The following is a 26,473-nucleotide window of genomic DNA, read 5'->3' as shown; positions in this document are numbered from 1 at the left end:
TTGTTAGTGTGTGCTAGAAAGACCCTATCAAGAAATACGATAACTGTATAATAGGAAGCAAACTTTTCTATATTATAACTCGACTTGATCTTCCACATACTTAATTTGTCTCCGGCCGTATCTTGCTCGAACTTATGAGAATGGAGGAGTAGAGTTTGTCAATAGTCTTGGGACCAACACATTGTTAGCCCTTTCAGACTAATCCCATTAACTCTAATAAGCTTTCCTATTGAGTATTACAGTATCTTTATTTTAGACCACTTAATTAAGAGAAAATGACCTTAATATCATGATTTATATACATACATGTCCAAAATACTAGTTATTATTGAAGGTGTCTGTTTTAACCATTCATCTGCGCAGTTCCCGGATGCATGCCCTCTTAATGATCAAGCAAATAACGAATTCACATATTCATATTCATGTGTCTCTCAGAATAGTCTCATCCCTGTATAATTAACATATCTCTCTTCAGGTGACCACATCTATCTTCTAATACTAAAAGTATTCATATATATCACTTAGTGTTATATGTATTATTATGAAAAAAAGCTCACACCTGGAAAACTCATTCGGCGATCCACATCACCTGCAACTTTACATCACAATTCAGACTTAGTTGCACATTTTCCAATATCCTCGAAATCAAAAACTCTTTCTGTTTGTGATATTAAAAAAGTAAGCAATATATACATGTATATATATTGCTAATAGAGAATCAGAAGAATAGTTCGACTTAAAAGAAATATGTGCAAACACATACATGTATTTGTAATTAAGAAAAGTATAAAATATCGCATGAAGTCATGAGAACACGCATGTTATGAATGCGTAGGTAGTAGTTGCGCATGCGGCAGGAATGCGTGTGTGCAAGCATGATCTCATTGCGTGTTGTTATTTTGGGAAGTTTTTCTGAGAATTGTTATTCCGGGTGAAATGATCTGAAAAAATGATAAAAAGGATATTCATCACCCGTTTGAAAACCATATTTTGAAATTGAAAATGAAATATGAATATTAGTAAATTTTGAATTTTCATTTTTTATTCATACTTACCAGAGCTGTTAAATTTAGTAGTACTCTCCGCTTCTTTAGATTAATATGCGATCTTATAAATATAGATTGTTGCCTAAAGAATTTTATATTCTAGTATTAAATTTCATGAAATATTTTTATTTATTAAAATTTTAGTTTATAAGGCCACAACATATCCAAAGCCCACAAAAGGTGCACCCCCCTCGAGATTATTACAGCGGACTAGCATAAAAACATGTTCACATGACAAGATATTATGTTTACTAAGGATGGGTAGCTCAAGGGTTTGAAATGACTCATACTTGACCAGAAAATTGGGCCTTTGCCCTCATCTAGAGTCTCGTTATGGGGGGTGGGGGTAACATCGTATCCATACAAAAAAAACTCTAACGCAAAATTATGATTCTCCAATAAATACCGAAAATTCTACTGAAGTTAATATCATCTTATTACTTTGTTCATATTTCTAAGTAGCATTAAATTCAAATTAAGACCTTAAGTGAGCCAAATGAACATCGATATAATAGCCCTCTTCACACATTTCTCGTTCTAAATCGTAACACAAGAAATCCACAATTTTATCTATACACAAGTTCATGACCAACGGACCATGGATTGACAAAGCTTCCAAGAATTAAATCATAATTATGAGAGGCACAATATCTTGAAGTATTTTTAGCAGTTGAGCCATAAATCCATTTTCCGAAAGGTAAGTCTTTTGCTTGAGACATGGAGAACATTGGTTCTTCATTTTCATTGTTCTCTTCAGTTTGTAATTTCTAATTAATTTGTACAATTATATAATATTTGATATAAATATTAATTTATCATAGTAAATTAAGAAGGACATATATATATATATATATATATATATATATATATATATATATGACGTTTGAAATTTTTTTATTACACAATTTGATCTCTAACTTTATTAACGTGCTTTGATACCCAAAAGACAACATTAACAAAGGAGGTTCAATTACACTAAAATCTAAAATATTTAAATCATACTACATCTTTTTCACTTTTCCGGTGTCCATTTGGTTTCCACTACACCAAATACAGGTATTTCCGACAGCCATTTTAGCTTGCATTCTGTCAGAAGAATGCTTTCTTCCGACAGGATACGTTTGTCGGAAAACTTGTAGTCAAAAGTTCTGAAACTCGTTGGAAATTTCAGTTTTGTCGGAAGATAAATGTGGGGCCTACTTCATGCATATTATAGTATTAAACTTAACATCTGACGGACATCATTGTCAGAAATATAATTTATTCATATTTAAATGAATTTCTATTAAATAATAATAGAAATCAAAAACAAAATTCTTACAACCTATCTGTCGGAAGTTCACAATTAAATAAAAAAGAAAATTAAATAAAAATAATTTTACATTAAAAAATAACACCAACCTTTTGACAGATAAAACTTGTCATAAGTTGTGAACTTCCTACTGACTGTATTGTTTGTCAGAAATATTATCTCCTTACAAAATTCGTATGTAAGAAGAATTAATTTCCAACAAATGTTGTGTAACCTCCCTGCGGTCAAAAGTATGTTATTCCGACGATTATGGCTGTCACATGTATAAACTTTTGACAGCTTCTTTTGCGAATTTTTGACAGACATGTTGTTGGAAGTTTGCCCTGCCAAAGAGATCTTTACCCTGTTTTTTCATTTCCCAGCCAAATTGGCTCTAATCAACAACAAACAACAGCAATACCAAATAGACTTCCAAACATTAAAACATATCCTCTGTATAATAAACTAGCCGCTATAGCATTAAACCATCAACACAACCGAAATTGAAAGAAAAGCTACTAATTTACAATACCATAAAGTCACGAGTTTAAGTTAAACTTAGATACAAAGCAAAACCAACAGTAGCAAAGTTTCGTGGATATCATACAACATAAAGAGCTAGCTACTTGTCCACTACATTTGAAGAGTACAAAAGCTTGTAGAGAATACCAAAATATCTCTTACTTAAAATGAAAACCAAGTAAGCTACCCTGTGATTCTAATTGCACCATCAGATCTCTTATAGGAACCAACATCGCCATCGCCATCATTGTCATTGTCATCACTATCGCCACCACCCTCGTCATGATCATCACCATCATCTTCAGCATGTGCTTTCCCCTACAAAATAAAAGGAAACAATTATTTGAAATAATTATATGGTGTAGACAACTGTTAAATTATACTCCATAATATGTTTACCTTTACTTTGCCTGGACCCTGCGTCTTGTACAAATGATTGAGTACGTCAACCATCACCTGGATGATCTGGTTCTGAAGTTGTTGCGTAATAGGATGGTCTGCAGGGAGATGAGACTCTCCATCCACAAAATCTTGTGCAAGAAGCTGAATTTGATCTGCAGTTAGTTGGTAATCTTGAGGATGTGACCGAGCATGGGCAAGGGTTTCATCAACTACACGCATAAGCAGATCATCGCGTAGGCGAGTGAGAGTAGATCTTCCCGACCCTCCCTCACCTTTTCTGGTCGCCCTACGTCCCTTATAGCCTGTTCAAGTATGCAAAAATACATGAGATTACAAATAATATATGAATGCAGCTATCATTTTTAATACAAGAAATGTAAATTACTAAAAATTTTATCATACCGATAATATCAGAAGCTCGAAGCTTAGGAAATCCCAGAATTTTATTCTTCTTTAGACCAACAGCATCTATCCAACTTCGAATCTGAGTTTTTTTAGGATCGATGCCCTTCTCTGCGCATATCTCCAAGTAGCGCTTCTGTAAACAAATTATTTAGTATCTAATTATTTAAGAAGTTGATCACTAACATATAAAAGTTGTGGGGTTAGGTTATTGTTGGTAAGGCTGATTATATGATTATATGAATGCCTTACACGATGATCTGATATTTCTACTCTTTTTTGTCCTAATTAAAATCAAGAATGTTTGTTTTGTTAAGATACTTATATCCTCAGAATTCTACAGTGACTTGACATTATTCTCCCATATAGGATAAGAAAACTTGAAGAATACAAAATCAATATGCTAGCTGATAATAATATATTGCATATTTTTAGTTATATAAATATATATTGCACTTGATAAACGGAAAATAATTGGTATCTCAGAAGCCAATGAAAACAAAATGCTGAAGGGGCCAATGATTGGAAAAGCAGAAATGTGGAATCCTGAGGTCACTGAACAAGTAAAATACAATCAAAGTAGGCAAGAAAAGTATATATTATTTTGTGGGACATGAACATGTAAATTTTTTACCAGAATCTCTCTAAGCATTCCAATGGTACAAGTAATCTTCTATAAAAGCTCTCATTCTCATCAAATTCATTTTAATATCTTCAGATATTCAAAGAAACAACATACCTACTAAATCTTACAGGTAACAACTATTACTCCTATAATATAATGAAAGATATAATAAATTATGTCCTTTTAAAATTAATTTAGCAGTGATCTAATATTCAAGTCCTATTTATATATAATTTAGGGATGATTTATGTTTCTTTTAAGTAATTGTAAAAAACTTAAATATTAAAACTTACAACGATATCGTCAATTGCTTTCTTGGAAATCTGCTCACTCTTCCTCTTTTTCCGCAATGTATGTGTTTCTATAAAGTGATCAATAATCTCTTGCTCTACACCATGTTCATCTTTGTAGTTCTATATGATAAAGCAAAACATCAAAACACAAAGTCAAATGTAGTGCAATGTAAAACTGATTATAATTAAAAAAGTAAATTATATTATCAATTCATACCCTACGACGACGGTCAAATGTATAAGAGCCAGAGGTGTGAGGGGTCCTGACATGTCCTCTGGCGGCTTTAGCAGAGGCAGATCTCTTTTTAAATTGATCACTGTTCCAGTACTCACAAAATTTTTCCCAAACTTTAGGTTTCAAATATTTAGGTCTGTGATTAAGATAATCTCCACCATCTTTTCGAATCTTCTTGTCAACCCGAGCCTTTTCTTCACTAAGAATCTTTCGCATGTTGTCACGCATATGCTCTATAATAGAGGCACGTGCTTGTTCTTCAGTGGCATATTGAGGATCAAAAGTGTAGTAGTTCTGTAAACAAAACAAGTGTAGTTGTTCTTTGAAATAAAACAAATTAAGTGTAATAATCTATCATTAACAACAAGTCTATAAGTGGTAATAGATTTCATCATTTTCTCTATGAAGTCAACTAATAATTCATGAGAAACATCTATATGCTCTATTACATGTGATTAGTTTTTAGATGAGGAAATAGAGATAATAAAATGACCTAATACCAATTTATTTTATCAGTGCAAAGCCGTTTTGGATGTCACATATGGAATCATTAAACATCTTTTATATTAATCTAATTCATTAAACTTACTTTAGTACATAATTAAATATAGCAATCACGTTAAGTTGGCACAGTTTGTCAATATTTTGCAGAAACAAATAAAGAGCCAACCCATCTTTCTGTTAAAAATTTTGTGCTTCATGCTCTTTGCAATGAAAAATCATATCTTGTTTCATCTAAATGCCTGCTACTCTTATCAATGTTAAAAAGGCATGTTCTTTTTGGTCCTGCAATATTTTGAGGTCACTTTACACAAACTATCATATATATTCTAAAAAGTGTTCTCTGCTCCCATATATATTCAGACTTGTGTATAACAAACTATGTTACTTAAAACAAAATGGTTTTGTTCTTCATTTTGTTTATCTGTCTTATCAAGCAAATATAGAAATGTATCATAATATTAGAATGAATGAGAAGTACTAATGTTGGAATACTCAATATTTTCATCTATTGAGATATGAATATGGTGCTACTTCAGCTATGTTGGTGAGAACGTAATGTGCTGCTGTGAGATATGAATCCTCATCCAAGTGGTAATTTCTGTATGCCCCTTGGAGTTTCACAGGATATGTAAATTCTTCTAGTTTATCTGCATCACGGAAATTATCATTCACCTCATTACGACCTAGCCTATTATGAGCTGTTTGAATGCTAGATTCGAAGTACATAGCACAAAAATGTGATAGTTCTTCTTGTACATAACGCTCTGCAATAGAACCTTCAACGCGTGCTTTGTTCCCCACTTTCTGTTTCAATCGGTACTGTAGTCTTTCCAGTCCATATTGCCAACGAACATTGCAAGGGCCGCCAAGTCTACACTCCTCAACAAGATGAATAAGAAGATGCTCCATTGGATCAAACAAACTAGGCACAAATATAGTCTCTAGTGTGCAAACAATTCCAACTATATTTTTTTCCATTTTCTTCAAATCTGATGCAAGCAGTGTTGTGGAGCATAAATCTTTGAAAAAATTTGAAAGGTCACAGATTGCTTTCAGCACATCATCCGGGAGAAGTTCACGAAATGCAGAAGGTATTAACTTTTGCATAAATACATGACAATCGTGTGATTTCATGCCTTGAAACTTTAATTCCGGGACCTTAACACATCTTTTAATGTTTGAAGAACAACCATCTGGCAACTGCACTTTTCTGACCCATGTACATAAAAGTCCTAATTGCTCTCGTGTAAGATTATATTTTGCTGGAGGTTTTCGAGTACCTTTAAGCCATAAGTCTTCCATGATTCCCAAAGCTTTCAAGTCCATTCTGGAATTTGTTGTGTCCTTTGATTTCACACTATTAATAATGGTATGGAAGAAATTGTCAAAGACATTCTTCTCCGTGTGCATGACATCAATACAATGACGTAAACGCAGTGAATCCCAGTATGGCAGGTCGAAAAAGCAAGTAACATGCGTCCAATTATGTGAGACACCAAATCCATCTGCTCTTTCCTTGGAATGAGGCTTCCCAGGTGGTGGAAAATCTATTCCTTCCAACATAGTCCGAACAGCTAATCCAGTTCGCCGTTTTTTTCTCCTTTTGTCCAAGAACCCCTTATGTAAACCATAAAAACTGGACTTTCTGCTGTGTGGTAGTTGTTTAGCTTTGACTTCCCCCATGCAAACATGACAACACATCTTCCCATGAGTTGACCAGCCACTCACCATGCCTAACCCTGGAAAGTCACTCATTGTCCATAATAAGGCAGCCCTAAGCGTAAAATTAGTCTTCGTAAAAGCATCATATGTCTGCACACCAACTTGCCACAAATGGAGCAACTCATCAATTAGGGGTCTAAGATACACATTAAGATTCTTGCCAGGATCATTTGGACCAGGTACGAGTAGTGTCATAAACATGTATGGATCTTTCATACACATAGAAGGCGGAAGATTATATACAACTACCACAACTGGCCAAACCGAATACTGACTTGAAGTACCATTGCTATAGGGGGGAAACCGTCAGTTGCAAGCCCAATTCTTACATTACGTCCTTCTAGTGCAAAATCAGGATAATTCCTATCAAATTCTTTCCATTCATCTCCATCTGCAGGGTGAGTTATGACTCCATCTGTCACAATTCTATTTTTGTACCACCGCATTTGTTCAGCAGTACGTCCAGACATATAGAGCCGTTGTAGACGATCAGTAAGACGAAAATATCTTAAGATCTTCCTTGGAATTGTACGACTCCCCCTACCTTGGGATCTTTGTATCGGCTCAACTTACAATGCTTGCAATACTTTCTATGACTATCATCACCATAAAACAACATGCAATCATTCTCACAAGCATGTATTTTTTCGTAACCCAAGTTCAACTTCTTGACCATCTTCTTACAGTCATTATAATTTTCTGGTATTTTGTGATGCTCCGGAAATACATCTCGAAGTAGGAAGAGCAGCTCATTAAAGCCATTTTCACTACAACCATGACGATTTTTAAAATGTAGTAATTTCATAACAAAAGTCAGCTGCGTATATTTTGTGTTTCCCGGATATATAGGGGCCCCATAACCATTCACATTATTCAAAAATTCAGCTGCTTGCATGTTAGGCTCTTCATGGTTAATATAATCCTCCCCAAACGCATCTCTCAACATTTCTGTTTGATCAAACACATCTCTAAACTGAATATTTCGTCGTTGATTACTCGAACCACTAGCAACAACTTCCCCGTGATAATACCATACAACATAACTCTCGAGAAATCCAACTGCAATCAGATCATACTTGACTTCCATTACACTCTTTAAGTGCTGATTTTTGCACACCTTACATGGACATAAGATAAGACCATTTGGCTCTCTACAATTTCTTTGCGCAAATTCTAGAAATTCATCCACTCCGGCAAAATACTCGTCTGTAAAACCATAACCATTCGGATTGGATCTTCTACCAATCCAAGTACGATCCATAGACATCTAAACAATGCAAAAAATGACATATAAATCAAAGATAAAATTTACACCAATATTGAATTATAAATATTCAAAATAATGTTTATGTTTATTATTCAATTTTAATGAATGCTCATGAAAGTTTAAACATATCATATATACCTACACTTGCACACAAGTATATGAATCACATATGCACACAACATAAATTTAATTTAAACATAAAAACATCAACAAGTTATTTATCAAGAATTTTAAATACTCACATCGATGAAAGGAAGATATGAACTCAAAATGTTGGCCTTGATTCATTAGTCAATATACATCTATGTTTAAAGAGTGAAGAGTGAAGAGTGAATGTGGCTTGGAATGAAAAAAGTTAGATGAGAAGTGATAAGAAAGTGTGTGGACAGTAGGTACAGAGGTACTTCTGACGGGATATCCGTCAGAAGTATCTAATTGATAAAAATAATTGTTTTGAATACTTCTGACCGGTTGTCCGTCAGAAGTAGCTATGTGTTAAAAATGTTTCTTTTGTCCAAGTACTTCTGACTGGTTATCGGTCAGAAGTATCTAATGGCAAGAAAACATTTCAGAATTTAATTTTCTTTTAATAAAAAAAATGTTTTTTATTTTTTTATAAGGAAAATTGATATATTTTATGACATCTTCTAACAGAACTGGGTTCGGCTGTCAGAAGGTCCATTTAGCGGGAAAAAATTTTTTTGCCACCAAATTATATAAATAAAATATTCAATTTCCGACGACCAAACAGAGCTCTGTCAGATGTTAGCTCACTTGTCCGTCAGATGCTAGCCCCCGTCAGATATTAAACACCAAAGAGCGCTATGTCAGAAAATGGCTGTCAGAAAAGCCTATATTTGGTGTAGTGTTCTTTGCAACAATGCTTGGTTAGTCAAATATTGGCCATGTGTTTCGTCATGAGATAAAAATGCCTAAATGACGATTTTTTTTCTTCTCTTGAATATATAGAAATGTATAATTCGATTTATAATCACAAATTAGTTTATCAAGTCAAATGAATAAATAAACATTTTCTTTGAAATAAAAGCTTTAGTGCTACGTGGTGCTCATATTTTAACTCAAAATAATGAAACTCATTTAAAATTGGTTCGATTTTATAATCTTACAGAATATCAATTTTTCATAACTTATGTTCAATTTATTTATGTTCAATGGAGATAAATTAATGGATATTAAATCAGTGCAAGACATCTAAGACCTCTGTATCTATAAAGCATCATACCAAGTACAATAAAATTAATTTTATGGGCCCCTTAAAGAAAAAAAATACATGAGCAATGTTGGAGTTATTATAAGTCTTATATATAATTTTCTTAAACAGGGTAATTATTCACTGTTATTATTGGAATTTACATAAACTTTTCTACCTAATAATTATCATCCCCCACAATCCAGCCAGTGAGGGAAATAGGTGTTTCAAAAACATCCGAATCCCACCCGGTAGGTACTGTTTCTTGAAGCATAATTGGCTGCGGAGGCATAACTCCAATCTCCGAAGCGTTGTCTTCCACTTCAGATATAGACAACGGTGGTTCTTCATCTTCATTATTCGCAGGTGTGTTTAAATTCCAATCCATGTTTTGATCCTCCACGTCATCAATGCCTGGATCTGGCAAGGAGACCTCAGATTCGTAACCATAATACTCATCATGAAACCGTCTCTTGGCAACCTGGAATGCCTCTTCACAAGCTGAATCCTTCCAGTGCAAGATATTGATGTAAATAGAAATCGCCTTCTTCTTTTCTACAAAATCAGCCCACTTGATATTCCCAACTTTCCAAGTAAACTCTCTTTCCCATGATGGTATACAGGGCCGCCATACATCTGCATCAAGGTTCACACAAAAATCATAAGTGTGTACAATTATATTCAACAAACCCCTCTTTTAGGCTAAATATGTTATCAAGAGTTTTGGAGCGTTTTGTAACTATGTATTTAACTCAAACACAAATATTTAAAAACAGAGAATGATTGAAATGTGAAGAGTGCTGATTTATAGTTGATGGAAGACCAGATACATGTAAAAAATTGTCAATCAAACAAAAAGAAATTTATACATCAAACAAAGAGTTCATGAACACTATGAAACTTACAATTGGGAGCTGTTTTTCTTCCATTGTATCCATTCGAACCCTTGGGGTTAATTCTTTTTCCTCTTCTTTTCCATGACTTCTATGACAAGAGTAGAATACAGAAAAGAATAGGGTCAAAAAGAATGGTTTTGAAAATGAAAGCTGGGATCGGTAGAGAGAGGGATATAACATCTGTATATATAATGAAACCTCGATATCTTTTTGGAATATTTTAATAAATTTTATTTCCTTCCTAATAAAGCTTGGAATCATTTCAAATTATTGGTTCTCTTTTAAGTAATAACATAATTTTCGATATTGTGTCTTTTTTGAAATATAATACTGGATTCTAATCATTCTGAAAACCATATTTTGAAATTGAAAATGAAATACGAATATTAGTAAATTTTGAATTTCTATTTTTTATTCATACTTACCAAAGCTGTTAAATTTAGTAGTACTCTCCCCTTCATTTAGAATAATATGAGATCTTATAAAATTTAGATTGTTTCCAAAATAATTTCATATTCTAATATTAAATTTTATGAAATATTTTTATTTTCTATAATTTTAGTTTTATAGGGCCACAACATGTGCGAAACCCACAAAAGGGGCACCTTCTCGCTATGGCCCAAATAAGCAACCCTAGTATTATATGTCATTCATCCCAACATGAATTGTCCTCTAGATTATTACAAGGGACTAGCCTAAAAACATGTTCACATGACAAGATTTTATGTTTACTAAGGATGGGTTGCTCAAGGGTTTGCAAGGACTCATACATGACTAGAAAATTGGTCATCTGCCCTCATCAAGAGTCTGGTTATTGAAGGGGGAGTAACATTTTATCCATACAACAAAAACTCTAATGCAAAATTATGATTGTCCACTAAAGGCCGAAAATTCTACTGAAGGTAATATCATCTTAATACTTTGTTCATATTGCTAAGTAGCATTAAATTCAAATTAAGACCTGAAGTGACCCAAATGAACACCGATATAATAGCCCTCTTCACACATTTCTCGTTCTAAATCGAAACACAAGAAATCCACCATTTTATCTTTACACAAGTTCATGACAACCTGACCATGAATTGACAAAGTTTCCAAGAATTAAATCATAATTATCAGAGGTACAATATCTTGAAGTATTTTTAGCAGTTGAGGCATAAATCCATTTTCCGTAAGGTTGTTTTTTTGCTTGAGACATGGAGAACACTCGTTCTTCATTTTCACTGTTCTCTTCAGTTTGTAAATTCTGATTGATGATTATCTCCATATGCATTTCTGGATACAACAATAAGACCCTCAATTTGTAATAATTATACTCATCATTAAACCGTCATTTGGCAGCCTTGAATGCTTCTTCAGTACCGAATCCTTCCATTCCGGATGTTGTTGTAAATAGAAGTTACCATTTTTTTTTCAAAAAAATCCGCTCTTTGGAATTTCCTATTTTTTCAATAGAGTCTCTCTCCGATAATGGTATAGAGGGCCCCATATTTTCGCATTAACCGTTCACCATAAATCATCCGTGTGTACAATCATATTGAACACACACCTTTTCAGGTTAACTGTGTTATGAAAACTAATCCATACAATTTTAAAAAAATATTACAAACTAATTTGTGGAAACTAATTCTAGAATTAAATGTTTAGTTTTCCCTAAAAGATTTGTAAGTTCATTATTAATATCACGTCATCGGTTGGGATGACAATTTTTACATATCATATGGATACGAGATCCGTATCCATCCAATTAGGTTTTACGGAACTTGACTTTTAGGGTTTGGATTTATGATTTAAATTTGATCAATTGTTGGATCGGGTTTGAGTTTTAACTATACTCTCCCAAAAATGACGCGAACACCTAAAACTCATTTCAAACATGATCCGAACCCTGAACATAGACACACTTAAACTTTAGTATATCCCAAATTAATCAAATCATCATCATCATATATATTTCCTCGTGAGGAATTTAGAAAAGCACCATATATGGCTAGAGTTCCCACGGAGTACCTAGGAGGGACAAGCATATGAAAAATGAGAAAGAGATAGAAAAGGCTCATTGCAAATATGGGAGTATACATGCACAAATTATTAAAATTCTTTGTTTGTGTTTTGACAAATTATAAGTTCATCAAACAATAAAGCCCTTATGCTCACACAAAAAAGTGGAAAATAGAGAATATGAGGTGAAAATATGCTCTCCAAACCTAAATTATCTTACATATACTTAGGTGAGCTCCATGTGGAGTAAAAAATAACAAGATGGACCTAGTCTATTATAGGTTAGTATTGAAAATTTAATTAATTTGTATAATTATATTATATTTGATATAAATTTTAATTTATCATAGTAAATTAAGGACATATATATATATATATATATATATATATATATATATATATATATATATATATATATATATATATATATATATATATATATATATATATGACGTTTGAAATTTTTTAATTACACAATTTGATCTCTAAATTTATTAACGTGCTTTGGTACCCAAAAGACAACATTAACAAAAGAGGTTCAATTACACTAAAATCTAAAATATTTAAATCATACTACATCTTTTTCACTTTTCCGGTGTCCATTTGGTTTCTTTGCAACAATGCTTGGTTTGTCAAATATTGGCCATGTGTTTCGTCATGAGATAAAAATGCCTAAATCATGATTTTATTTTTTTTTCTCCTGAATATATAGAAATGTACAATTCGATTTATATAATATATTAATCACAAATTAGTTTATCAAGTCAAATGAATAAATAAACATTTTCTTTGAAATAAAAGCTTTAGTGCTACGTGGTGCTCATATTTTAACTCAAAATAATGAAACTTAAAATTGGTTCATTTTATAATATTACATAATATCAATTTTTCATAACTTATGTTCAATTTATTTATGTTCAATGGAGATAAATTAATGGATATTAAATCAGTGCAAGACATCTAAGACCTCTGTATCTATAGAGCATCATACCAAGTACAATGAAATTAATTTTATGGGCCTCTTAAAGAACAAAAATACATGAGAAATGTGGAGTTATTATAAGTCTTATATATAATTTTCTCAAACAGGGTAATTCTTCACTATTATTATTGGAATTTACATAAATTTTTCTACCTAATAATTATCATCCCCCACAATCCAGCCACTGAGGGAAATAGGTGTTTCAGAAACATCCGAATCCCACCCAGTAGGTACTATTTCTTGAAGCATTATTGGCTGCGGAGGCATAACTCCAATCTCCGAAACGTTGTCTTCCACTTCAGATATAAACAACAATGGTTCTTCATCTTCATTATTCGCAGGTGTGTTTAAATTCCAATCCATGTTTTGATCCTCCACGTCAATGCCTGGATCTGGGAAGGAGACCTCAGATTCGTAACCATAATACTCATCATGAAACCGTCTCTTGGCAACCTGGAATGCCTCTTCACAAGCTGAATCCTTCCAGTGCAAGATATTGCTGTAAATAGAAATCGCCTTCTTCTTTTCTACAAAATCAGCCCACTTGATATTCCCAACTTTCCAAGTAAACTCTCTTTCCCATGATGGTATACAGGGCCGCCATACATCTGCATAAAGGTTCACACAAAAATCATAAGCGTGTACAATTATATTCAACAAACCCCTCTTTTAGGCTAAATATGTTATCAAGAGTTTTGGAGCGTTTTGTAACTATGTATTTAACTCAAACACAAATATTTACAAACAGAGAATGATTGAAATGTGAAGAGTGCTGATTTATAGTTGAAGGAAGACCAGATACATGTTAAAAATTGTAAATCAAACAAAAAGAAATTTATACATCAAACAAAGAGTTCATGAACACTATGAAACTTACAATTGGGAGCTGTTTTTCTTCGATTGTATCCATTCGAACCCTTGGGGTTAATTCTTTTTCCTCTTCTTTCCATGACTTCTATGACAAGAGTAGAATACAGAAAAGAATAGGGTCAAAAAGAATGGTTTTGAAAATGAAAGCTGGGATCTGTAGAGAGAGGGATATAACATCTGTATATATAATGAAACCTCGATATCTTTTTGGAATATTTTAATAAATTTTATTTCCTTCCTAATAAAGCTTGGAATCATTTCAAATTATTGGTTCTCTTTTAAGTAATAACATAATTTTCCATATTTTGTCTTTTTTGAAATATAATAGTGGATTCTAATCATTTTGAAAACCATATTTTGAAATTGAAAATGAAATACGAATATTAGTAAATTTTGAATTTCCATTTTTTATTCATACTTACCAAAGCTGTTAAATTTAGTAGTACTCTCCCCTTCATTTAGAATAATATGAGATCTCATAAAATTTAGATTGTTTCCAAAATAATTTCATATTTTAATATTAAATTTCATGAAATATTTTTATTTTCTATGATTTTAGTTTTATAGGGCCACAACATGTGCGAAACCCACAAAAGGGGCACCTTCTCGCTATGGCCCAAATAAGCAACCCTAGTATTATATGTCATTCATCCCAACATGAATTGTCCTCTAGATTATTACAAGGGACTAGCCTAAAAACATGTTCACATGACAAGATTTTATGTTTACTAAGGATGGGTAGCTCAAGGGTTTGGAAGGACTCATACATGACTAGATATTGGTCATCTGCCCTCATCAAGAGTCTGGTTATTGAAGGGGGAGTAACATTGTATCCATACAACAAAAACTCTAATGCAAAATTATGATTGTCCACTAAAGGCCGAAAATTCTACTGAAGGTAATATCATCTTAATACTTTGTTCATATTGCTAAGTAGCATTAAATTCAAATTAAGACCTGAAGTGACCTAAATGAACACCGATATAATAGCCCTCTTCACACATTTCTCGTTCTAAATCGAAACACAAGAAATCCACCATTTTATCTTTACACAAGTTCATGACAACCTGACCATGAATTGACAAAGTTTCCAAGAATTAAATCATAATTATCAGAGGTACAATATCTTGAAGTATTTTTAGCAGTTGAGGCATAAATCCATTTTCCGAAAGGTTGTTTTTTTGCTTGAGACATGGAGAACACTCGTTCTTCATTTTCACTGTTCTCTTCAGTTTGTAAATTCTGATTGATGATTATCTCCATATGCATTTCTGGATACAACAATAAGACCCTCAATTTGTAATAATTATACTCATCATGAAACCGTCATCTGGCAGCCTTGAATGCTTCTTCAGTACCGAATCCTTCCATTCCGGATGTTGTTGTTAATAGAAGTTACCATTTTTTTTTCAAAAAATCCGCTCTTTGGAATTTCCTATTTTTTCAATAGAGTCTCACTCCGATAATGGTATAGAGGGCCCCATATTTTCGCATTAACCGTTCACGCATAAATCATCCGTGTGTACAATCATATTGAACACACACCTTTTCAGGTTAACTGTGTTATGAAAACTAATCCATACAATTTTAAAAAAATATTACAAACTAATTTGTGGAAACTAATTCTAGAATTAAATGTTTAGTTATCCCTAAAAGATTTGTAAGTTCATCATTAATATCAAGTCATCGGTTGGGATGACAATTTTTACATATCATATGGATACGAGATCCATATCCATCCAATTAGGTTTTACGGAACTTGACTTTTAGGGTTTGGATTTATGATTTAAATTTGATCAATTGTTGGATCGGGTTTAAGTTTTAACTATACTCTCCCAAAAATGACGCGAACACCTAAAACTCATTTCAAACATGATCCGAACCCCGAACATAGACACATTTAAACTTTAGTATATCCCAAATTAATCAAAACATCATCATCATATATATTTCCTCGTGAGGAATTTAGAAAAGCACCATATATGGCTAGAGTTCCCACGGAGTACCTAGGAGGGACAAGCATATGAAAAATGAGAAAGAGATAGAAAAGGCTCATTGGAAAAATGGGTTATACACAAATTACTAAAATTCTTTGTTTGTGGTTTGACAAATTATAAGTTCATCAAACAATAAAGCCCTTATGCTCACACAAAAAAGTGGAAAATAGAGAATATGAGGTGAAAATATGCTCTCCAAACCTAAATTATCTTACATATACTTAGGTGAGCTCCATGTGGAGTAAAAAATAACAAGATGGACCTCGTCTATTATAGGTTAGTATTGCAAATTTAATTAATTTGTATAATTATATTATATTTGATATAAATATTAATTTATCATAGTAAATTAAGGACATATATATATATATATATATGACGTTTGAAATTTTTTAATTACATAATTGGATCTTTAACTTTATTAAAGTGCTTTGATACCCAAAAGACAACATTAACAAAGGAGGTTCAATTACACTAAAATCTAAAATATTTAAATCATACTACATTTTTTCACTTTTCCGGTGTCCATTTGGTTTCTTTGCAATAACGCTTGGTTAGTCAAATATTGGCCATGTGTTTCGTCATGAGATAAAAATGCCTAAATCACGAATTTTTTTCTCCTGAATATATAGAAATGTACAATTCGATTTATATAATATATTAATCTCAAATTAGATTATCAAGTCAAATGAATAAATAAACATTTTCTTTGAAATAAAAGCTTTAGTGATACGTGGTGCTCATATTTTAACTCAAAATAATGAAACTCATTTAAAATTGGTTCGATTTTATAATCTTACAGAATATCAATTTTTCATAACTTATGGTCAATTTATTTTTGTTCAATGGAGATAAATTAATGGATATTAAATCAGTGCAAGACATCTAAGACCTCTATATCTATAGAGCATCATAACAAGTACAATGAAATTAATTTTATGGGCCCCTTTATGTGAAAAGAGTAGAACACAGAAAAGAATAGGGTCAAAAAGAATGGTTTTGAAGATGATAGCTGTGATCTGTAGAGAGAGGGATACAACATCTCTATATTTAATGAAACCTCGATATCTTTTTGGAATATTTTAATAAATTTTGTTTCCTTCCTAATAAATTTTGGAATCATTTCAAATTATTGGTTCTCTTTTTAAGTATTAACATAATTTTCGATATTGTGTCTTTTTTGAAATATAATACTCGATTCTAATCATTTTGAAAACCATATTTTTAAATTAAAAATGAAATGGGAATATTAGTAAATTTTCAATTTCCATTTTTATTCATACTTACCAAACCTGTTAAATTTAGTAGTACTGTCCCCTTCATTTAGATTAATATGAGATCTTATAAAATTTAGATTGTTTCCTATAGAATTTCATATTCTAATATTAAATTTCATGAAATATCTTTATTTTCTAAAATTTTAGTTTTATAGGGGCACAACATGTCGAAGCCCACAAAAGGGGCACCTTTCCGCATTGGCCCAAATAAGCAACCCTAGTATTATATGTCATTCATCCCAACATGAATTGTCCTCTAGATTATTATAAGGGCGTAGCATAAAAACAAGTTCACATGACAAGATTTTATGTTTACTATAAGGATGGGTAGCTCAAGAGTTTGCAAGGACTCATACATGACCAGAAAATTGGTCATCTGCCCTAATCAAGAGTCTCGAAGAGGGAGTAACATTGTATCCATACAACATAAACTCTAATGCAAAATTATGATTGTCCACTAAAGGCCGAAAATTCTACTGAAGGTAATATCATCTTAATACTTTGTTCATATTTCTAAGGGGTTAAATATCAAGTAGGTGACTCATTACAGCCCGATGACTCAAGTTGGTCACTGGTTGAAAAAGTGACTCACTGTGATCACTCACTTATTTAAAACGCACACTCCGTCAAAGTCAATTATAAAATCAGTCAAAGTTAATGTAAAACGTTATAATCCCCGTTAGTGGGTGACGTGTTAGCCTACTCGGCTCCATTTGGCGCTGACTGGATTTTAAAAAAATAAAAAAGGGAAAAGAAGAAAAGCAACGTTTTAAAACCTAAACCCAGTGTATACACACACATTCAGCAACGAAGAGGCGGGAAGGGAAGTGAAGAAGACGAACCCTAATCGCAGCGACGAACATTTTCCGATCGATTGAAGGTCTTCCTGGCAAAAACGTGGACGCCCTATAAGCTACTATCATCTGTAAGTCATCTTTGTGTGTATACGCAAGTAGTTACCATTAGGGTTTTGTAGTCATGCACAATGGGTTGATCATTTTTGTGTATTTTGTCATTTATGTGTTGTCTCTATATCATTTGTATGTGTAATCGTTATCTTTTGTATATAGGATATGGATTCTAGGGTTTTAATCCATCTGCATCATCACGGGGACTTTACCTCTGAAACTTTTAAAGGGAATGCTAATTATGTTGGGGGGAAAGTAGATATTATGGAAAATGTAGACACAAAGAAGCTTACGATGTAACCATCCAAAGCTATTCGATGAAATACAAATATAGCAGGACAGATTTCGTTTATTTTCAAACTGATGGGCATAGCTTTAGGAGGGGCATTAGACTAGTGTATGATGATGATTCCCTTAGTAACATGATTGAGGTGTCTTTGCCTTATAAAAGAATCAATTTGTTTGTGGATCATAAAAAGAGGTTTGCTCATTCCACTGACCCTCCCAAGAGTGTGACTTTTGTTGATAGATTGAAGATGAGTGTTGGTGATGAGGGGACAGAGAAAGATGTGTGTAGTGAGGATGATAGTGATGACCCCCTGTATGAATACAACAGTGAGGAGGAAACTGATGAGGAGCTTGTAGTTGCTAGAAAGGAGAGGAAACAAATTAAAGATGCTAGTTCAGAGAGTTCGGGGGATGAGTATGATGAGGATGAGTATCCTAGTGATGAACTTAGGTCTGAGGAATCGTCTAGTGAAGATGAAAATATTAAAAAAGGCTATGTTGGGATTCCTCCTAGTAATAGAAGAAAGAAAAAAAACAAATTGTACAATCCTGACAGAGATGAAGATGTGAAATGGGAAGTTGGGCTAAAATTCTCTTCCATGGCAGAATTTAGGAAAGCTGTGAGAGCTTATGGTGTTAGAGAGAGGAGAGCACTGCATTTTATAACAAATGATAGTAAAAGGGGTCAAGTTGGATGTGAGAAAGGCTGTCCTTTCTACCTGTGGTGCAGTAAGCTACAAGACTCTCTAGGTGTTCAAATTAAAACATGCCTCAATTCCCATCTTTGCACCAAACCATACCATAATAAACTTGTCAGTGTTAAATATTTGACAAACCTGTATGGGGATAGAATTAGGAAAAATCCTCAATGGAAGGTGAAAGAAATGCAAGAGACCATAAGAGAAGAACTTGAGATAGAGGTGCCTAGGGTAAAGTGTTCAAGGGTTAGACAAGCAGCACTTGCAGGGGTTATGGAGTCTTTGAAAGAACATTATGCAAGGGTCTGGGATTTTGGTTTTGAATTGCTGAAAAACAATCCAAAGAACATTGTTGACATTAGGACTACTAGGGTGACTGAGGAATCAGAGAACAAATTTCAGAGGATTTACATATGTTATTATGCTTTGAAAGAAGGTTTCAAGCTTGGGTGTAGGCCAATTTTGGGCTTGGATGGATGCTTTTTGAAAAATGTATGTGGGGGACAATTGTTAAGTGCAATTGGCAGGGATGCTAACAACAACATGTACCCAGTGGCATATGCAATTGTGGAGTCAGAAAACACTGATAGCTGGATGTGGTTTATTGGCCTACTAAAAGTGGATTTAGAGCTTGGAAATGGGAATGCATTTACGATTCTCAGTGATCAACAGAAGGTAATTCTATCTTTAGTTTATGTTTGTATTCTATCTTTAGTTTATGCTTGTATAGTATCTTTACTTTCTGTTTGGCTTAATTATTGGATGAACCAATTTCAGGGTTTGATCAATGCAGTGAAGGACTTGTTACCACTGGCAGAGCACAGACTGTGCACAAGGCATTTATATGCCAATTTCAGGAAAGGTATTTTCAAACCTTTATAGGCATTTATTTCTTTGTTTTATAGACATTTATTTCTTTGTTTTATGTGTCATTTATAGGCATTTATTTCTTTGTTTTATGTGTAATGTACTAGGTTCCCTCAAGGGTCTGTTAAGAGTTGCTTTTGGACTGCTGTATGTGCTACCTATCCTGCACAGTATGATAAGGCCATGAAGGCACTGGCAAGAATCTCTAAAAATGCACATGAGGAGCTGACAAAATTGGAGCCAACAGCTTGGTCCAAAGCTTTTTTTCAAACACACTCAAATGCAGACAATGTTGAAAATAACATGTCTGAGTGTTTTAATGCTTGGATCATAAATGAGAGGTATTTGTTAGGAATTTTTCTATTTTTAGGCATTTTTCTATTTTTAGGCCTTTTGCTAGTTTTTGATATTTTCCTATAAATGGCTGTACTACTATTTTTAGGTATATGCCATTGCTCACCATGATTCAAGACATACATTTCAAGTTAATGAGGAGAGTAAGACAGAACAGGGAGAACATGATGGCTAAGGACATTCAAATTTGTCCTAGAATAAAGACAAAGTTGGATTCAAATGTCAAATTCTCTAGAAAGTGGCAGGCAACATGGGATGGGGAAAGCAAATATATGGTCAGGTGTGGTACTAAATCTCTTACAGTTAACTTAGAAGAAAAAACATGTGATTGCAGGGCTTGGGATTTAACATGGATCCCATGCCCCCATGCCGTGGCTGCCATACATGATAGAAGACAACCACTTGTGTCATATGTTTCCCCCTATTATTCAAAGGAGATCATGTATCTCAAATCTTATAGTATCTCCTTAAGTGCTCTGAGAGGTGAAGACTTTTGGGAGGAAAAAGGCATGGCACCAATGCTACCACCTGACATGCCTAAGAAATTAAGAGGAAGGCCTAAAAGGCTTAGAAGAAGGGAGGACTGGGAAGGAGGGAGCCAAAACAGAAGTCAATCTAAAGAGGGTGTCCAGGGATTGCAGAAGATGACCAGTGGTAAGAAAACACATTGTAGCAACTGCAGGGGGACAGGGCACAGGAAACCTACTTGCCCTTTGCTACAAAGGCCAACTGAAGCTCAAGAGGTGCCTCCTGAGGTGCCAACTCAAGGTCAAGAGGTGCCTCCTGAGGTACCATTTGAAAATGAACAAGGCCCTACTGAGGTTCAACAAAGGGAACCTCTAGTTCACAGACAATTCCAAGCTACTTAGTTGCCAATTAGAAGGAGCAAAATACCATGGGCTATTATTAGAGAACCAGCTGTTGAAGGCTCTGAAGCCGTGTCATCTGAAGCCTCAAAAGGGAAGGAAAAGATTGTATACAAGTCTGAAACAAAGAGAAAGGAAAGGCCATTATGGTTACAGAACAAAAGAAAGAAACAATTTCTAGAGAAGACAGTTGAGACTGGAAAAAAGGTTGAAGAACAAGTTGCTGAACTTGAAAAATCTGATGACATTGATAATTTTGTTATGGAGAAGATTGAACATCCAGATGAAAAGGAAAGAGAAAGGTTGGAAAACTTCAGGAGCAAACTTATTGGCATTGGTTTAGGGAAGTTGTTCATGCCAACACCTGGATTCAAAAAGGCGGATTATCAACATAATGGCACTCCTGCTGCAGACACCCCTCCGGCACAAGAAGATGCTTCATCTGATGAACAAACTGAGAGTGATGAAGAAGGGAGCTTAATCGTGAGGAGGAGCACTAGACTATCAATGAAGACAAAGTTCAAGTTGAACAATAGTCCAGACACTACAATTAATTTGGATGCAGATTGAAGAATATTATATTCCAATCCTTTTGCTTATGAATATTATCATGTTTAAGCTACATTTCAAGTTTGCTTTTGAACTCTATTTGCTTTCGAATATCAACTCTATTAGCTTTTGGGAATATTAACTCTGTTAGCTTTTGGGAATGTAAACTTTTGACAGCCTATATATGTGGCTTAAGGCTTTGTAATGAATGATAATTTTTTGGGAAATACAATGTGTTAAGCCTTGCAGTTTAATAAGGTTTCTTCATAGATTGATACTAACTGCATTACATTGATACTCAGCTACAATCATGTGCTACTAGCTGCATTACATACATTCATACAAACTACATTTCATTGATAGCAAATTGTAGCTACATTCACTTTTGCAAACCAATCAACAACATAGCCATTAAAAGTCCTATCACAGTCCAGTATGTCCAACCATACTTAGCATTTGTTGCCTTAAGAGCTTTGGCCTTCTTCTTCTTTGCTGCAAGCCTACCTTCAAGCATGGACACTTTTTCTTCAAGTAAAGAAATTTTCTCTTCCAGAAAAATCCTTCTGTTGTTCCGTTGGGTTACAACATCACCTTGCCTTCCTTCAGTCTCAGCATCGAACCATTCAAAGTAATCACATCTACTATCCTATATCGAATCGAATAAATTTTAAAACCAAGCAAAAAATACATCACTACTTCATTGCTTGCAATCAATAAACCAAACCTACCTGAGATTGGCAACAAGTATAAAACCTTCGTCCGGGATTTTTCAAAGCCAGGAGGTGTACATCTTTGCCTTCTTCCCGCAATCACAAATATAGTTGCTGGCTGAAACTCGAGACGATCTTCCGGAGCTCATTGACATGGGGCTTTCGAATAAGAGATAGTTTAGAGACTATGTACGAAAACAATTAGAGTGACAATGAAAGCACATAAGATTTGGATGTTCAAAATCAAGAACCCTAAACCTCTCATGTTTGTATATATATACTCTGTAAACACAACGGTTAGTTTGAAAGAAAGACTCCACATAAGCGCCAGCTAATTGTTTGAGCCATGTCAGCATGGTGGACCGTTAGATTTATAATTGACTTTGACGGAGTGTGCGTTTTAAATAAGTGAGTGATCACAGTGAGTCACTTTTTCAACCAGTGACCAACTTGAGTCATCGGGCTGTAATGAGTCACCTACTTGATATTTAACCCTATTTCTAAGTAGCATTAAATTCAAATTAAGACCTTAAGTGAGCCAAATGAACACCGATATAATAGCCCTCTTCACACATTTCTCGTTCTAAATCGAAACACAAGAAATCCACCATTTTATCTATACACAAGTTCATGACCAACGGACCATGAATCGACAAAGCTTTCAAGAATTAAATCATAATTATCAGAGTTACAATATCTTGAAGTATTTTTAGCAGTTGAGGCATAAATCCATTCTCCGAAAGGTTGTCTATTTCTTGAGACATGGAGAACATTGGTTCTTTATTTTTATTGTTCCCTTTAGTTTGTAAATTTAAATTGATGATTAGCTCCATATGCATGTATAGATACAATAATAAGACTCTCAATTTATAATAATTATACTCATCATGAAACCGTCATTTGGCAGCCTTGAATGTTCTTCACTACTTAATCCTTTAATTCCGGATGTTGTTGTAAATAGAAGTTACCATCGTTTTTTCAAAAAAATTGGTTCTTTGCAATTTTCTATTTTTGCAATAAATTTTCTCTCTCATAATGGTATAGAGGGCCCATATATTCGCATTAAGCGTTCACGAATAAATCATCAGTGTGTACAATCATATTAAACACACACCTTTTTAGGTTAACTGTGTTATGAAAACTAATCCATAAAATTTAAAAGAGTATTACAAACTAATTTTTGGAAACCAATTCAAGAATTAAATGTTTAGTTTTCCATAAAAGATTTGTAAGTTCTTTATTAATATCAGGTCATGGGTTGGGATGACAATTTTTACATATCATATGGATACGAGATCCGTATCCATCCAATTAGGTTTTACAGAACTTGACTTTTAGGGTTTGGATTTATGATTTAAATTTGATCAATTTTTGGATAAATGACGCGAATACCTAAAACCCATTTCCAACACCATCCGAACCACGAATATAGACACACTTAAACTTTTAGTATAGCCCAAATTAATCAAAACATCATCATTGTATATATTCCCTCTGAGAGGAATTTTCAAAAGCACCCAATAAGGCTAAGCACCCAATAAGGCTAGAGTTCCCACAGAGTACCTAGGAAGTACAAGCATATGAAAAATTAGAAAGAGATAGAAAAGGCTCATTGATCAAAAATCTGGGAGTATAGACAAATTACTCAAACTCATTGTTTGTGTTTTGACAAATTATAAGTTCATCAAACAATAAAGCCTTTTATGCTCACACAAAAATGTGGAAAATAGAGAATATGAGGTGAAAATATGCTCTCCAAACCTAAATTATCTTACATACTTAAGTGAGCTCCGTGTGGAGTAAAAAATAACAAGATGGACCTCATCTATTATAAGTTAGTATTGAAAATTTAATTAATTTGTACAATTATATGTTTGATATAAATATTAATTTATCGTGGTAAATTAAGTAGAAGGACCTCTCCCTCTCTCTCTCTCTCTCTCTATATATATATATATATATATATATATATATATATATATATATATATATATATATATATGACGTTTGAAATTTTTTACTTACACAATTTAATCTCTAACTTTACTAATGTGCTTTGATACCCAAAAGACAACCATAACAAAGGAGGTTCAATTACACTAAAATCTAAAATATTTAAATCATACTACCTCCTTTTCACTTTTACGGTGTCCATTTGGTTTCTTTGCGACAATGCTTGGTTAGTCAAATATTGGCCATGTGTTTCGTCATGAGATAAAAATGCCTAAATCACGATTTTAATTATTTTCCTCCTGAATATATTGAAATATACAATTTGGATTTATATAATATATTAATCACAAATTAGTTTATCAAGTCAAATGAATAAATAAATATTTTCTTTGAAATAAAAGGTGCTCATATTTTAACTCAAAATAATGAAACTCTGGTTTAGATTATTAATCTTAACGAATATCAATTTTTCATATATTTATGTTCAATGGAGATAAATTCATGGATATTAAATCAGTGCAAGACATCTAAGACCTCTGTATATATAGAGCATCATACCAAGTACAATGAAATTAATTTTATAGGCCCCTTAAAGAACAAAAATACATGAGCAATGTTGGAGTTATTATAAGTCTTATATATAATTTTCTTAAACAGGGTAATCACTATTATCATTGGAATTTACACAAACTTTTCTCCCTAATAAATTATCATCCCCCACAACCAGTTAGCGAAATAGGTGTTTCAGAAACATCCGAATCCCACCCAGTAGGTTCAATTTCTTGAAGCATTACTGGCTGCCGAGGCATAACTCCAATCTCCGAAACGTTGTCTTCCACTTCAGATATAGACAACAGTGGTTCTTCATCTTCATTATTCTCATGTGTGTTTAAATTCCCATCCATGTTTTCCTCCACGTCAATGCCTGGATCAGGCAAGGAGATATCAGATTCGTAACCATAATACTCATCATGAAACCGTCTCTTGGCAACCTGGAATGCCTCTTCACAAGCTGAATCCTTCCAGTGCAAGATATTGATGTAAATAGAAATCGCCTTCTTCTTTTCTACAAAATCAGCCCACTTGATATTCCCAAGTTTCAAAGTAAACTCTCTTTCCCATGATGGTATACAGGGCCGCCATACATCTGCATAAAGGTTCACTCAAAAATCATAAGTGTGTACAATCACATACAACAAACCCCTCTTTTAGGCTAAATATGTTATCAAAATTTTTGGAGCGTTTCAAAAACAAATATTCAAAAACAGAGAATCATTGAAATGTGAAGAGGGCTGATTTGTAGTTGATGGAAGACCAGACATGTAAAAATTTTTAAATCAAACAAAAAGAAATTTATACATTAAACAAAGAGTTCATGATGAACACTATGAAACTTACAATTGGGAGCTGTTTTTCTTCGATTGTATCCATTCGAACCCTTGGGGCTAATTCTTTTTCCTCTTCTTTCCATGATTTCTGTGACAAGAGTAGAATACCGAAAGGAATAAGGTCAAAAAGAATGGTATGATAGCTGGGATCTTTAGACAGTGAGGGATATAATATTTGTATATATAATGAAACCTCTATATCTTTTTGGAATATTTTAATAAATTTTATTTCCTTCCTAATAAAGCTTGGAATCATTTCAAATTATTGGTTCTCTTTTAAGTAATAACATAATTTTCGATATTGTGTCTTTTTTGAAATATAATATTGGATTCTAATCATTTTGAAAACC

At 33.4% G+C, this 26,473-nt stretch overlaps 2 protein-coding genes across 2 annotated transcripts; both read right to left on the bottom strand.

Annotated features, from left to right (window-relative positions):
* Positions 1 to 2,534: 2,534 nt before the first annotated feature.
* LOC135150862 (uncharacterized) lies at positions 2,535 to 8,771 on the bottom strand. The gene is made up of 4 exons (XM_064088351.1): positions 7,327 to 8,771; positions 3,664 to 3,799; positions 3,259 to 3,563; positions 2,535 to 3,177 (listed from the first exon to the last, which is right to left on the bottom strand). Exons 1-4 carry the CDS (start codon positions 7,510 to 7,512, stop codon positions 3,043 to 3,045), a joined length of 762 nt encoding a protein of 253 aa, XP_063944421.1. The 5' UTR covers positions 7,513 to 8,771; the 3' UTR covers positions 2,535 to 3,042.
* A 16,674-nt stretch (positions 8,772 to 25,445) lies between these two features.
* Positions 25,446 to 26,206, bottom strand: LOC108221138 (uncharacterized). The gene is made up of 2 exons (XM_017395038.2): positions 26,134 to 26,206; positions 25,446 to 25,882 (listed from the first exon to the last, which is right to left on the bottom strand). The coding sequence occupies exons 1-2, from the start codon at positions 26,204 to 26,206 to the stop codon at positions 25,446 to 25,448; spliced, it is 510 nt and encodes a 169-aa protein (XP_017250527.2).
* Positions 26,207 to 26,473: the final 267 nt, after the last annotated feature.

Source organism: Daucus carota, chromosome 1, assembly GCF_001625215.2.
Source record: "Daucus carota subsp. sativus chromosome 1, DH1 v3.0, whole genome shotgun sequence".
In the NCBI taxonomy this organism is placed as follows: domain Eukaryota; kingdom Viridiplantae; phylum Streptophyta; class Magnoliopsida; order Apiales; family Apiaceae; genus Daucus; species Daucus carota.
This window is presented reverse-complemented; position numbering and strand designations above follow the sequence as displayed.